Source organism: Bufo gargarizans, chromosome 6 (genome assembly GCF_014858855.1).
Source record: "Bufo gargarizans isolate SCDJY-AF-19 chromosome 6, ASM1485885v1, whole genome shotgun sequence".
Lineage (NCBI taxonomy): Eukaryota > Metazoa > Chordata > Amphibia > Anura > Bufonidae > Bufo > Bufo gargarizans.
Genome location: NC_058085.1, coordinates 115,288,281 through 115,302,348, shown reverse-complemented (window position 1 = coordinate 115,302,348; position 14,068 = coordinate 115,288,281). Strand labels below are relative to the sequence as shown.

Below are 14,068 nucleotides of genomic sequence, written 5' to 3'. Positions count from 1 at the left end.
GGGGTGTAAAAACCCAAGGGCAGGATATAGAATATTTGACACAGTCCTGACCTCAGTATCTGAGGAAAAGGATTTAGGAGTAATTATTTCAGAAGACTTAAAGGTGGGAACACAATGTAATAGAGCAGCAGGACATGCTAGCAGAATGCTTGGATGTATAGGGAGAGGTATAAGCAGTAGAAAGAGTGAAGTGCTTATGCCGCTGTACAGAACACTGGTGAGACCTCACTTGGAGGCCATATCTCCAGAAGGATATAGATACTCTAGAGAGAGTTCAGAGAAGAGCTACTAAACTGGTACATGGATTGCAGGATAAAACTTACCAGGAGAGGTTAAAAGACCTTAATATGTATAGCTTGGAAGAAAGAAGAGACCGAGGGGATATGATAGAAACTTTTAAATACATAAAGGGAATCAACTCGGTAACGGAGGAGAGCATATTTAAAAGAAGAAAAACTACCACAAGAGGACACAGTTTTAAATTAGAGGGGCAAAGGTTTAAAAGTAATATCAGAAAGTATTACTTTACTGAGAGAGTAGTGGATGCATGGAATAGCCTTCCTGCAGAAGTGGTAGCTGCAAATACAGTGAAGGAGTTTAAGCATGCATGGGATAGGCATAAGGCCATCCTTCATATAAGATAGCGCCAGGGGCTATCCATAGTATTCAGTATATTGGGCAGACTAGATGGGCCAAATGGTTCTTATCTGCCGACACATTCTATGTTTCTATGTTAATACAAGCAACTCAATAATGTATTGTGATTGTCCATATTGCCTCCTTTGCTGGCTTGATTAATTTTTCCATCACATTATAGACTGCTCGTTTCCATGGTTACGACCACCCTGCAGTGCAGCAGCAGTGGCCATACTTGCACACTATAGGAAAAAGCACCAGCCTATGTGCTTTCCCGGCCACCACAGAAGCCGGTGCTTTTTCCTATAGTGTGCAAGCAAGACCACTGCTGCTGCACTGCAGGGTGGTCGTAACCATGGAAACAAGCAGTGTATAATGTGATGGAAAAATGAATCAAGCCATCCAATTTCAGGCTGACAATGAATGGATCCCACTGATATCAGTGAGGGGGATGAGTGTCCATCTCCCATTCATTTCTCACATTAAAGGGTCCTTCATTTTAACTGCCTACCCTTAGGTTAGGCCATTAATATTTGATCAGTTGGCATCAGATATGGGACCCCCACAACCCAGTAAAGTGATGAGGGTCACAGCATGGAAATGAGCTGCAGTGCCATGTGCAGCCACAACTGTATGTATTGGCTTGCCTACAAGGACGACTACAAGCTGCTTGCTGATCAGTTGTGGTCCTAGGGTTGGACCGACCACAGATCAGATCTTGATGGCCTATTATCAGAATAGTATAACTTATATTTAGGAGCTACATTAAACTTATGCTATTCTTATGTTATTCTGTTTACAGGACATACAAAATGTGCCAATTGACATCCAGACCAGCAAATTGCTGGGTGAGTAGATGTTTTTCAGGTTAAGAAAGGTAATTGCTGTAAAAATGTCAAAAATTTGAGCAAACGTACAATCTGATAAATACATCCAATGAAGAGACAGCACCTGCTTGTTCATGCAAATCAGTGATTTTATCTTTATTTTGTCCTCAAGTTATCAGCAATGTTTCAGATTGTTAGTGTAAGGCCTTTAACAAGCTGAGCACCGCAATGACGTGCCAATGGGCAGCTCAGTGTAAAATATCAGCTTAATAAATGGCTTACGTAGACCGCCTGTTGCTGTTAACCTACATATGAAGCACCTTAAAGGGGTTCTTTGTTTTTGCTATATTGATGACCTATCCTCAGAATAGGTCATCAATACCAGATCAGCAGGGGTCCGACACACAGCACCTCCACCGATCAGCTGTTTGGAGATAGCACATCGCTCTTTTCTTTTTTTACCTGCTCGCCATTGACATTGCAGCAGCGAGCAGTGTGATTACAGCTCTGTGAATAGGTGAGAGTCGTCCCATTAAAGTGAATGAGACGACGGAGCTGTAATTGCACTGCTCTCCACTGTGATGTCGATTGTGAGCAGGTAAACAGTGAAAAGAACGCAGCGCATTGCTCATACACTCTTTAAACAGTTGATCTGTGGGAGTGCCGGTAGACGGGCCCTGCTGATCTGATATTGATTACCTATTCTGAGGGTAGGTCATCAATATAGTAAAAGCGGACAACCCCTTTGAGAGTGAAATCACTGGTTTGCATAAATAAACAGGTACTGTCCCTCATTTTAGAACTGTTGTCACTTAGCACTTAGTGGTTCGTTTTCTGACGTGAAATAAAAATAGGAAAGTCTTCAAATAAATAAATGGTTTGACTTTTGTTTATTCTGTTCCTTTGCAGATTGGTTGGTTGATCGAAGGCACTGCACCCTCAAGTGGCAGAGCAAGGTACTGCAGATTAGAGAAAAGGTTAATCAAGCACTCCAAGACATGCCAGAACATGAGGATATCCGTAATCTCCTATCAGGAACATGTGAGATATTGGGGATACTGGTGCTATATCATAATACTCAGTCGCTTATACAGCCAAACGACATAGGAATGACCATGAACAGGGTTTAATATTGCTAGAGCTGTACAGATTTGTCAGGATTGTTGGAGGTAAATTTGGTTTGCTTATTTGGGTATGCTCACATGGCTGAATCTACACGTCATAAATATCTGCCATGGATTTGTGCTGTGGAACCTGCTGCAGAAATCAGATTGGTTTACACTGCCATGGAAAGCACCCACAGAGTAGCCCCATTCAGTGGGACCAAAACTACATGCACACGACCGTGCTGTGTTTCGCAGTCCGCAATTTGTGGAACGGAACAGGCCGCCCATGAGAGAAATGCCTATTCTTGTCCGCAAAACGGACAAGAATAGGACATGTTCTATTTTTTTTTTTTGCGGGACCATGCAACGGATGTGGACAGTACACGGAGTGCAGTCCACATCTTTTGCGGCCCCATTGGAGTAAATGGGTCCACATCTGAGCCGCAAATATTGCGGCTTGGATGCAGACCCAAACAACAGTGTGCATGAGACCTAATCTGCATGTAAGCTCCCCTCAGGATTTCTAAATTGCAGCCACGTGAGTTCTTGTTTTTTCCTGTTGCAGAATTCAGTTCTTTGCGTGAAATATAAAAGCACTGTATGCACTAATGGTGTATTATAAGCATTTTTGACAGTAAAAAAATAATAATATTTTTGCAAATGTTTGCCTTGTGTGACCAGGCATTGGCTGGCTGTCCGATGCATTTGTTCCTGCTGCTATTTACTGTCTGGAAGAGATATACATGACGAGAAGGTATGCCATGAGCTCAGAGTAATTATATGTATTGTTTTTATATTTTTTCACTTATTCCAGATATTAATTACTTCCATTGCTTAAAAATTGTTGAGATATTAAAGGGAACAGAAGCTGCCTCCAGAAACTTGTTTGGAAGATACTCATCTCAGAGAATGAAGGTAGGAAATTGTACATATGTCCAATAATGATACATATACTGATAAAATGAGTTTGTAGAATAAAGCGTACCTTCAGTTTCCAAGGCATGCATGCTCTATGATGAACAAAACTAAATGGTCTCTGTCCTCCAGTAAGTTATGGCTCTTGGAAGGCAGGGATTAAAATGGAAAAATGCTACTTGTTTACAGTGCTAAGGGGTTAACATAACCAGTACAACCTAATACCACTTTTTGTGTACAGTCATCGTCTGATTATTTCAAGCCTACAGTGAAACCAGAATGCCCATATTGTATTTAATTTGCTTATGGTTTGCATGTAGCCAAATCACTGTCTGGCACTTGTTGCCTGGCTTATGTGATTGATTTCCAGGTAAAGCAAATCTATACATTTTAGACATTGCACAATATTGCTCTTATTTATTGAAACTAATTCAAATGAACAGCAGGGGTGGTGGTACCCATTAGTGCTAATTGGGTAACATACACTAGAAATATGTCAACTGCAATCAGAATTGTTGCCAGGGGCTACACTTATAGTCTATTTGTACATGCCTGGTTCTCATTTTCTGTGTTAGGCATCTGGGCTGTAGGGCAGATTTTTACTGTTAAAGAATATGGACATCTTTTGGGGCAGTTTTTTTTTATTATTGCATTCTACTAATCATTTTTCCAGTTGGTCTTTAATAAAAATGTTCAGCCCTCTTTTCTGTACAGATGTCAGTCTCTGTGCATTTGCAGAGTAGTAGGGTTTCCGTTCACAGTAAGTCCCGTCAAACAGAAGCCGTGACGGCCTATGTGTAGCCCTTATCTCTGAATTCCTGACAGCTCATAAACACTCATTATAGCCCAATTCTTCTCAGTTTGATAAGAATTTAGTTTAAAGGTCGGTTCACATCTGTGGCAACAACTTTGGTAGTCTGTATTCGGCATAGCTGGATTCTGACACACACCACCAGATTGCCCTTGACTATAATGAGATCCTATGGGGATCCAGCATAAATGCCAGCATTCAGCCAGACACATACCGCTGCAGTGGTATTTGTCCAGCTGATACCCAGTATTTATGTTGGATCCCATTATAGTCAGTGGGGATCCCGCGGTGTGCGGCAGTATTCAGCCATGCTGATACAGTAAACGCCAGTAGTCTGTTGCTTTGCTGAAACATACTACTGGAGCTGTTGCCGTATATGTGAACCTACTTTAATAAGTGTTTATGTGCTGTAAGGTGTTCAGAGGTAAGGGCTACACATCACGGCTTCTATCTGATGAGACTTCAAATACACAGAGACTGACCATCTGTACAGAGAAAAGGGCTGATAATTTTTTTAATAAAGATCAAATGAAAAAATGATTTATAGCCCAAAATGAGTAGAATGCAGTAATTAAAATGTTTGCCCCTGCCGGTGTCCATAGTCTTTGAACAGAATATATGTTACCTAAGGTGGGATTGCAGAAAATCTTATTTACTGCTTAAAGGTGATTTTTAAACATTTGTTACATAGCCACTGTTTTTATTTTTTTGCTACAGGATTGGCAAGAAGTGATATCTCTATATCAGGCGGATAATACTTATCTAGGTGAGTGTTTCAAATTATTTTTAGCCTAGGTCCACAGATTCTAGCAAAAAAAATGGATGAACTACCATTGCATGCACTGGTATTTTGTCCGCTAGAATGCCAGTATTCATGACAGACCCACATAAAGTGGAAGAGGATCTGTCGGGTGCCATTGGTGTCTGGCGTATGCTGAATCCGGTGATTCCCGCATTCTATAGGAACAGAATACCAAGTTATGTTGTGAGAGTGTGTGTATATACATATATATAATGACACATTGAGAGGTTTTGTCTGGGAAAACTGGTATTTTCCTCCCAGCATGTGCTGCTGGGCTGATTTACAGCCAGGTGAGGTCAAATCATCTGGCTGTCCTTTTAAATAGGCAGCTGGGTTCAGAAGCCAGGTCTCTGTGTTGGGATCTGGGAGTCTTGTGTCTGGATGAAGGCTTGCTACCTGTTTGTCGTGAAAACAGGTTGGTGCTGCTATGGTCAAGGACTCTTTGAGGCAGAATTGCCGCATGGTGTGAATTACCACCAACACCGCAAGGTGACTTTTTGCTTGATTATTCACTTGCCTAAAGTGTGAATAAAACACTGAACTGTTTGATCCGAAGAACTTGTGGTTGCCTCTATACTGCGTCTGCTAATCCTGTCTACCAGTGCGAAACCCCACAATATATATACAGTCGTGGCCAAAAGTTTTGAGAATGACACAAATATTAGTTTTCACAAAGTTTGCTGCTAAACTGCTTTTAGATCCTTTTTTTTAGTTGTTTCTGTGATGTAGTGAAATATAATTACACGCACTTCATACTTTCAAAGGCTTTTATCGACAATTACATGACATTTATGCAAAGAGTCAGTATTTGCAGTGTTGGCCCTTCTTTTTCAGGACCTCTGCAATCCGACTGGGCATGCCCTCAATCAACTTCTGGGCCAATTCCTGACTGATAGCAACCCATTCTTTCATAATCACTTCTTGGAGTTTAGAAAATAGGAGAGTGAGCACTCACTCTATGGCAAATAGTCAGATTTATTAATTAAAATGTCAAAATATTACAATAAAATAAAACAATTAATAATATCCACTATTAAAATGTTAATAACATATAATATCAAACTGGTCGACCATGTGTAAACCACTTGTTGGGATATCACGTTCCAATACTGATGGAGGAAAAAACATGAAATGGTGCTCCAGCGGTATCCTTGTGAATCAATTACTAAGTGAGTGACAAATCAAGTTCATACAAAACCAATATTGTGTGATCAAAAATCAAAGGTAGGTAACCATATCCATGATATTTAAGAAAAATCCACAGTGATGCTAGAAATGTGAGTACAGTTTATAAATGTAAAAATAATGGTGCAATCATATAGTGAAAAAGGGGACACCTGGTGGAGCCCTGCGAGATCGTGCACGCTTATACGTCCTTCCTCTAATATTTAGAAAAAAACACATCAACCAATGTGCCGTGCACCGTATCAAATACTCCGGCCGTTAGCTGTATTGGGTATACTTTCTCGTAGCCGCTGGACTTGTACCTCTATATGGGAGATAGTCCTTCCTGAGGAATAAGGAGTCTTACCTCCTATAATGCTGTATTCCAGGATCTGTGCTTTGATCCGTTGTGAGAGGTGAGCTGGAGACCACGCTCTCGTCCTCACGGCTTGCAGGCTCTGACAATCAAGCCCAATCTCGCGATGCTACGAGTGGGACTTCGTCCGGTCTCTGTATTCACTCAGATGTTTTAGGGCAGTTGAATTGTCTCGAGGTTGTAGTTTTTTGAAGATTCCTTTCTATCGCATGGCCATGCAAAAAGTCCTTCTTATGGAGGTTTCAGCAGAGTGTCTGATAGCCCAGACGCGTTTCGGGACAGTTCCAGTCCCTTCCTCAGTGGTGATATCGGGCACTCCTAACCTCCTCCTTTTAAAGCACTTATAGGGTATTATACAAGTCCCGGTTGTGTAGTCCGGAATCGGAGTATCAATGGGTAATTTTCGCCATGATGCGGTTCTATTGCGTTTTCGTTGCGGTTTTTTTCAGGTTGATGCGTTTTTATTTGATTATTATTCTATTAGTTGCGATATATCTGTATGTGTGATTAAAAATGACTTATAAAAATAAAAAGGATAAAAATATATAAAAATAGAATATGCTATCACTATAAACAACATATATTATAATAAAAAATCAGGATCCAATAAAATGAGTATAAGTGACTGGCAGAGTTGTAGGATGTACTGCTATTATAAAAACTTAAGCAGCAACTTTTCCAATTTCCAATATTTATTTTGGCCACAACTGTACATATATACACTTTCACTTTTTTTTCACATTTTGTTATGTTGCAAGCTTGTGCTAAAATGTAAAAATAAAATCAAGTTTTGTTCCATCCATCTGCACTCAGTATCCCATAATGAGAAAGTAATAAGAGAATTTTAGAAATTTTTGCTAAGTTATTAAAAGGAAACACTAAAATCTTGCATATACATTAGTATTCAGACCCTTGATATTTTGCTCTGGGGGCCTTCCATTTCTCCTGATCATCTTTGAGATGTTTCTTTACTTTGATTGGAGTCATCTCTATGATTTGGAAAGATACACCCTTATCTATATAAGGGTCTCACAGCTGATAACTCATTTCAGAGCAAAAATCAAGCCATGAGGAGGAAAGAACTGCCTGTAGAGCACAGACAGGAGTGAGTGGAGGCACATATCTGGAGTAGAGCTCAAAACTTTCTGCTGCACTGAAAGTTCCCAAGAGCACAGTGGATTTCATAATTCTTAAATGGAAGAAGTTTAGAACAAGCAGGGCTCTTCCTAGAGCTGGCTGCCACACCAAACTAAGTAATTGGCGGAGAAGGGCTTTGGTTAGAGATGTGACCAAGAACCCAATGGTCACTCTCGCTGAGCTCCAAAGATCCTGGGGATAAACATCCAGAAAGTCAGCCATCATTGCAGCACTCCACCAATCTGAGCTTTATGATGATTTATGGAAGAGTGGCCAGAAAGAAGCCTTTCGTCAGTAAAAGACATGTGAAAGTCTGTAGTTTGCCCAAAAAAAACCCCATAAAGTAGGGATCGACCGATTATCGGTTTTACCGATATTATCGGCCGATATTGAGGATTTTAACTGGTATCGGCATCTATTTTGCCGATATTCCGATAACGAATCGGGAACACGGATCGCACTGCTGACAGCGCTCTCCGTGTTCCCTCTGCAGCACAGGGGAGAAGGAAGCAGTGTCTCCCTCCCCCTGTGCTGCTGCCGCTGCAGCCAATGGGAGAACAGGGAACAAGAGGAGGGGAGGAGCTATGGCCACTGCGCCACCAATGATGTTAACTTACTCATTTATTCAAATTGAACAGGAGGCGGGAGCTGCAGAATCACATAGCCCGCTCCCGACCTCTATGAGCTGTAGCTGCGATCTATGGTAGTTAACCCCTTAGGTGCCGCGGATCGCAGCTACTGCTCATAGAGGTCGGGAGCCGGCTATGTGATTCTGCAGCCAGCTCCCGCCTCCTGTATATGAATGAATGAGATTTTTTTTTATTGGTGGTGCAGTGCGCCCGCGGCCCCCACCCCCACCCCAGTATTAACTAACATTGGTGGTGCAGTGCGCCCCCCCCGCACCCCCCCCCCCCCCTATTGATCGTTGGTGGCAGTGGCCACAGGATCCCCTCCTCCTCCGATCGGAGTCCCAGCAGTGTAATGCTGGGGCTCCGATCGGTTACCATGGCAGCCAGGGTGCTACTGAAGCCCTGGCTGCCATGCTGCCATAGTAAGCTCCATGCTGCTGTGTGCACAAAGCACAGAGCAGCAGGGACAGTGTGAGCTCCTATTCACCCTGATAGATCTCTATCAGGGTGAATAGGACAAGGGTTCTAGTCCCTAAGGGGGCTAAAAGTTAGTAAAAAAAAAATATATATATATTAAGTATAAATGAAAAAGAAAGATTTACAAAAAAAAGAAAAAATACACATTAACAATAAACATTCATTTTCAGCAGGAATTTTTTATATTTTTTTTCAAAAATGAAAATTTACATAATATCGGTATACATTATCGGCTATCGGCCTAAAAGTTCACAAATTATCGGTATCGGACCTAAAAAATCTATATCGGTCGATCCCTACCATAAAGGACTCTGACTATAAGAAGCAAGATTCTCTGGTCTCATGAAACCAAGATGAAACTTTTTGGCCTCATTTCTAAGCGTCATGTCGGGAGAAAACCATGCACTGTCCATCACCTGCCCAATACCATCCCTACAGTGAAGCATGGTAGTGGCAGCATCATGCTGTGGGGGTGTTTTTCAGCAGCTGGGACATGCAGACTTGTCAAGGTTGAGGGAAAGCTGAATAGAGCAAAGTACAGAGATAATCTTAACCTCTTAATAAACACCAATACTTTTTTTTTAAGACAGTCACTAAGGGGTCTTATGCTGGGCTTCTGCCTTTGATGATGGCTCAGTCTAAGCGCTGCACAGATCTCCCGTAACATAACAGCTGCGCTCCTGGTCTAATGACGCGCACCAGCAGGAGCGCCGATCCGGTCTGTTTAACGCATTTCTTGTCGCTGGCAATAGCACCTGCAGCATGTAATTGGTTTTAGAGGTAGCAGACTCCCTGTCTGCCATCGGCACCCCACAAATGAGATTGCGGGGTGCCAATGTCAGTGCAGGCAGGCTGGGGCCTAGTGAAGGCCCCAGGCCTGCCTCTAGATTCCCAGGAGGCCATACTTCTCTGGCGCAGCCTGCTGGTGAATATCAGTAAAGCACTGACATTAAAATACAATGCACTAAAGAAATAGTGTATTGTATTTTAGAAGCAATTAAAATATTGCCTATTGTAGTTCCTTTGTGGGACTATTAAATGGTTAAAAAAAAAGACATTAAATAAAAAATAAATAAAAAATGTTTTTCCCATTGGAAATTACAGTTGTGACTGGAAAAAATAAATGGTTAAAATAACATCTCCTCCACATATTTGGTATCTCTGCATCTGTATGTACGGTGAACGCAGTAAAAAAAAAAAAAATGAATTGCTGCTTTTTTCTTTGTGCCCCAAAATGATAGCAATGACTAGTGAGGAGCGGCATAGGCAATCATCAAATTCGTGATATTTAGCGATTTTATTTTTTTTTATATATTTTTTTTGGGCCAAATATTCCCCATAAATAAGCAAATTCGAGAATTCGTGATCTCCAGTCATTGAAAAATGTAATATATTCACGATAAATTCGCAATTAGAATATTCAACACTATTCGCGAATACGAATATATAGCACTATATTCTAAATATTAGCGAATTCTCGAAGTGGCGATATTCACGATTAAAATTCGCTATTCGAATATTCACTCTCAACACTACCAATGACTACAAGATGTCCTGCAAAAATGTAAACCCTCACAGTGCTCCGTAGAAAGAAAAATAGAAAAGTTATGGGTCTTGGGAAGCGGCAATACCAAAATATTTTCCTAAAACAAAAAAATAAAAAAGCGGGTTTTATTGCGCGAAAGTTGTGAAACATAAAAAGACACTATATGTATTTGGTATCGCTGTAATCGTACTGACCCAGAGAATATAGTTATCATGTTAATCAGTAAGTTATGTGTACCCCAAAATGGCACCATTAAAAACTACAACTTGTCCCACAAAAAAAACAAGCCCTCATACAGCTACATAGATGGAAAAAAAAAAATTGTAGTTCTTGGAAGGCAATGAAAAAAATCACCTGGTCAGTGAGGCCCAAAATAAAAACCTGATCCAGAGTGCTCTGGATTTCAGACTGGGGCAAGTTTCACCTTCCAATAAGATGATGACCCTAAGTACACAGACACAACAACACAGGAGCGGCTTAGGGACAACTCTTGGAATGTTCTTGAGTGGCCCAGCCAGAGCCCTGACTTGAACCTAATCGAATATCTCTGGAGAGATCTGAAAATGGCTGTCCACCAATGGTCCCCATCCAACCTGACAAATCCCCAAATCCAGATGTGCAAACCTTGTGGGAACATACCCAAGAAGACTGGAGGCTGTAATCGCTGTCAAAGGTGTGTCAACTAAGTAACATAGTACATAAGGCCGAAAAAAGACATTTGTCCATCCAGTTCGGCCTGTTATCCCGCAAGTTGATCCAGAGGAAGGCAAAAAAAAAAAAAAAAAACCCTGTGAGGTAGAAGCCAATTTTCTCCACTTTAGGGGGCTATAAACTTCCTTCCCGACTCCAATCAGGCCATCAGAATAACTCCCTGGATCAACGACCCCTCTCTAGTAGCTATAGCCTGTAATATTATTAAGCTCCAGAAATACGTCCAGGGCCCTCTTGAATTCCTTTATTGTACTCACCATCACCACCTCCTCAGGCAGAGAGTTCCATATTCTCACTGCTCTTACCGTAAAGAATCCTTTTCTATGTTTGTGTACAAACCTTCTTTCCTCCAGACGCAGAGGATGTCCCCTCGTCACAGTCACAGTCCTGGGGATAAATAGCTGATGGGATAGATCTCTGTACTGACCCCTGATATATTTATACATATTAATTAGATCTCCCCTCAGTCGTCTTTTTTCTAAAGTGAATAACCCTAATTTTGATAATCTTTCAGGGTACTGTAGTTGCCCCATTCCAGTTATTACTTTAGATGCCCTCCTCTGGACCTTCTCCAGCTCTGCTATGTCTGCCTTGTTTACAGGAGCCCAGAACTGTACACAGTACTCCATGTGTGGTCCTGAGGTGACTACCTCTTGAAGCTCATCAAATGAATGCCAAGAGTGTGCAAAGCAGTAATCAAAGCAAAAGGTGGCTACTTTGAAGAACCTAGAATATGACATATTTTCAGTTGTTTCACACCTTTTTGTTATGTATATAATTCCAAATGTGTCAATTCATAGTTTTGATGCCTTCAGTGTGAATCTACAATTTTCATAGTCATGAAAATAAAGAAAACTCTTTGAATGAGAAGGTGTGTCCAAACTTTTGGTCTGTACTGTATGTGTATGTATATATATATATATATATATATATACATACATACACACACTCACCTAAAGAATTATTAGGAACACCTGTTCTATTTCTTATTAATGCGATTATCTAGTCAACCAATCACATGGCAGTTGCTTCAATGCATGTAGGGTTGTGGTCCTGGTCAAGACAATCTCCTGACTCCAAACTGAATGTCAGAATGGGAAAGAAAGGTGGGCTACAACAGCAGAAGACCCCACCGGGTACCACTCATCTCCACTACAAATAGGAAAAAGAGGCTACAATTTGCATGAGCTCACCAAAATTGGACTGTTGAAGACTGGAAAAATGTTGCCTGGTCTGATGAGTCTCAATTTCTGTTGAGACATTCAAATGGTAGAGTCCGAATTTGGAGTAAACAGAATGAGAACATGTATCCATCATGCCTTGTTACCACTGTGCAGGCTGGTGGTGGTGGTGTAATGGTGTTGGGGATGTTTTCTGGGCACACTTTAGGCCCCTTAGTGCCAATTGGCCATTGTTCAAATCTCACGGGCTACCTGAGCATTGTTTCTGACCATGTCCATCCCTTCATGACCACCATGTACCCATCCTCTGATGGCTACTTCCAGCAGGATAATGCACCATGTCACAAAGCTCGAATCATTTCAAATTGGTTTCTTGAACATGACAATGAGTTCACTGTACTAAAATGGACCCCACAGTCACTAGATCTCAACCCAATAGAGCATCTTTGGGATGTGGTGGAACGGGAGCTTCGTGCCCTGGATGTGCATCCCTCAAATCTCCATCAACTGCAAGATGCTATCCTATCAATATGGGCCAACATTTCTAAAGAATGCTATCAGCACCTTGTTGAATCAATGCCACGTAGAATTTGGGCAGTTCTGAAGGCAAAAGGGGGTCCAACATCGTATTAGTATGGTGTTCCTAATAATTCTTTAGGTGAGTGTGTGTATGTGTGTGTGTGTATATATATATATATATATATATATATGTGTATATTTATATATGTTAGTGTGTGGGTCTCTGTTCCTATAATTTTGAAGACCTGCCCTCAGAGACCATCAAACACAACGTTTTGTCCTGAGGATAAGCCATCAATGTCTGCCTCACAGAAAACCCCTTTTAAGGACCCAGTCATGAGATCCTTACTGTTGTCATAAATCAAACAAATGCCACAACCCCTTTTGAGCTGGTTGACTATTTCAGTAAATAAATAAAAATCTGACGCTATACCTTTATGAAAACTGCACACTAATAGCCTGCATTGTACACTCCACTGCTCCATGTGCTGTTAGACTTCACAAGAGATCTGCAGTGGTCGAAAAATGCCTGTACCTGCTTAAATTTTAACAACCACTTATGATAAAGTTTTATATGGAGAAAATTACTAATTTTTATAGGAATTCTTCATTAAAACTATATTTGCATGAAGCTATTGCTGCAGTGTAGACATCTGTAAAGTCTGACTAATGTGCTTTCTGTCCTCTCTAGCGGAGTGTGGCAGTCTGTTGATGCGCAATGTGAGCTATGAAATCCCGGCTTTGAAGAAACAGATGATTCGGTGTCAGCAGCTTGTTGTGGAGTGTGAGCGTCGAGCAGAGGAATGTGTGCAGGGAGCAGCAGAGCAGCGAGAACAGTATTACAGCAGTTGCAAGCGCTATGGGATCAATGTGAGTGAACGGAATGCTTTTATTGGTAGTAATGGCAGGTATCAAACATCCTGCATTGTAAAAATGAATGTAGATTAGTATACGTGTGTGACCTGTTATTAGGGCACTTATTTATTCATTACTTTAAAATGCAGACATATTTTACTTGGAAGGGAACAGTTTTCACTTTAAAAATCCAGTGACCTAAACTTCACTTTCTGAATCATTCTCATGTGCATAATACACCTTCATCTACCAAGCTGAGAATATGTTAGCACACATCCTGGATAGCTTTCCTTAAAGGGGTTATCTCATCTGAGACAATGGCGGCATACCGCTGGGACCCGCACCAATTCCTAAACAGAGCCTCGAAAATGGTGGA

The 14,068-nt window shown here is 41.2% G+C and overlaps 1 protein-coding gene across 2 annotated transcripts in view; it reads left to right on the top strand.

Moving 5' to 3' along the window:
- The window catches only part of CDK5RAP3 (CDK5 regulatory subunit associated protein 3), a 40,390-nt gene that overhangs the window by 12,351 nt on the left and 13,971 nt on the right, over nucleotides 1–14,068 (top strand). The window contains exons 2-6 of one of the 2 annotated variants that reach the window (XM_044299639.1): nucleotides 1,439–1,484; nucleotides 2,373–2,504; nucleotides 3,384–3,484; nucleotides 5,013–5,061; nucleotides 13,529–13,707. In XM_044299639.1, the coding sequence (XP_044155574.1) occupies nucleotides 1,439–1,484; nucleotides 2,373–2,504; nucleotides 3,384–3,484; nucleotides 5,013–5,061; nucleotides 13,529–13,707 (507 nt within the window). Of the gene's footprint in view, nucleotides 1–1,438; nucleotides 1,485–2,372; nucleotides 2,505–3,383; nucleotides 3,485–5,012; nucleotides 5,062–13,528; nucleotides 13,708–14,068 lie in introns of those variants that run through there. The other variant, XM_044299640.1, reaches the window with a different exon arrangement.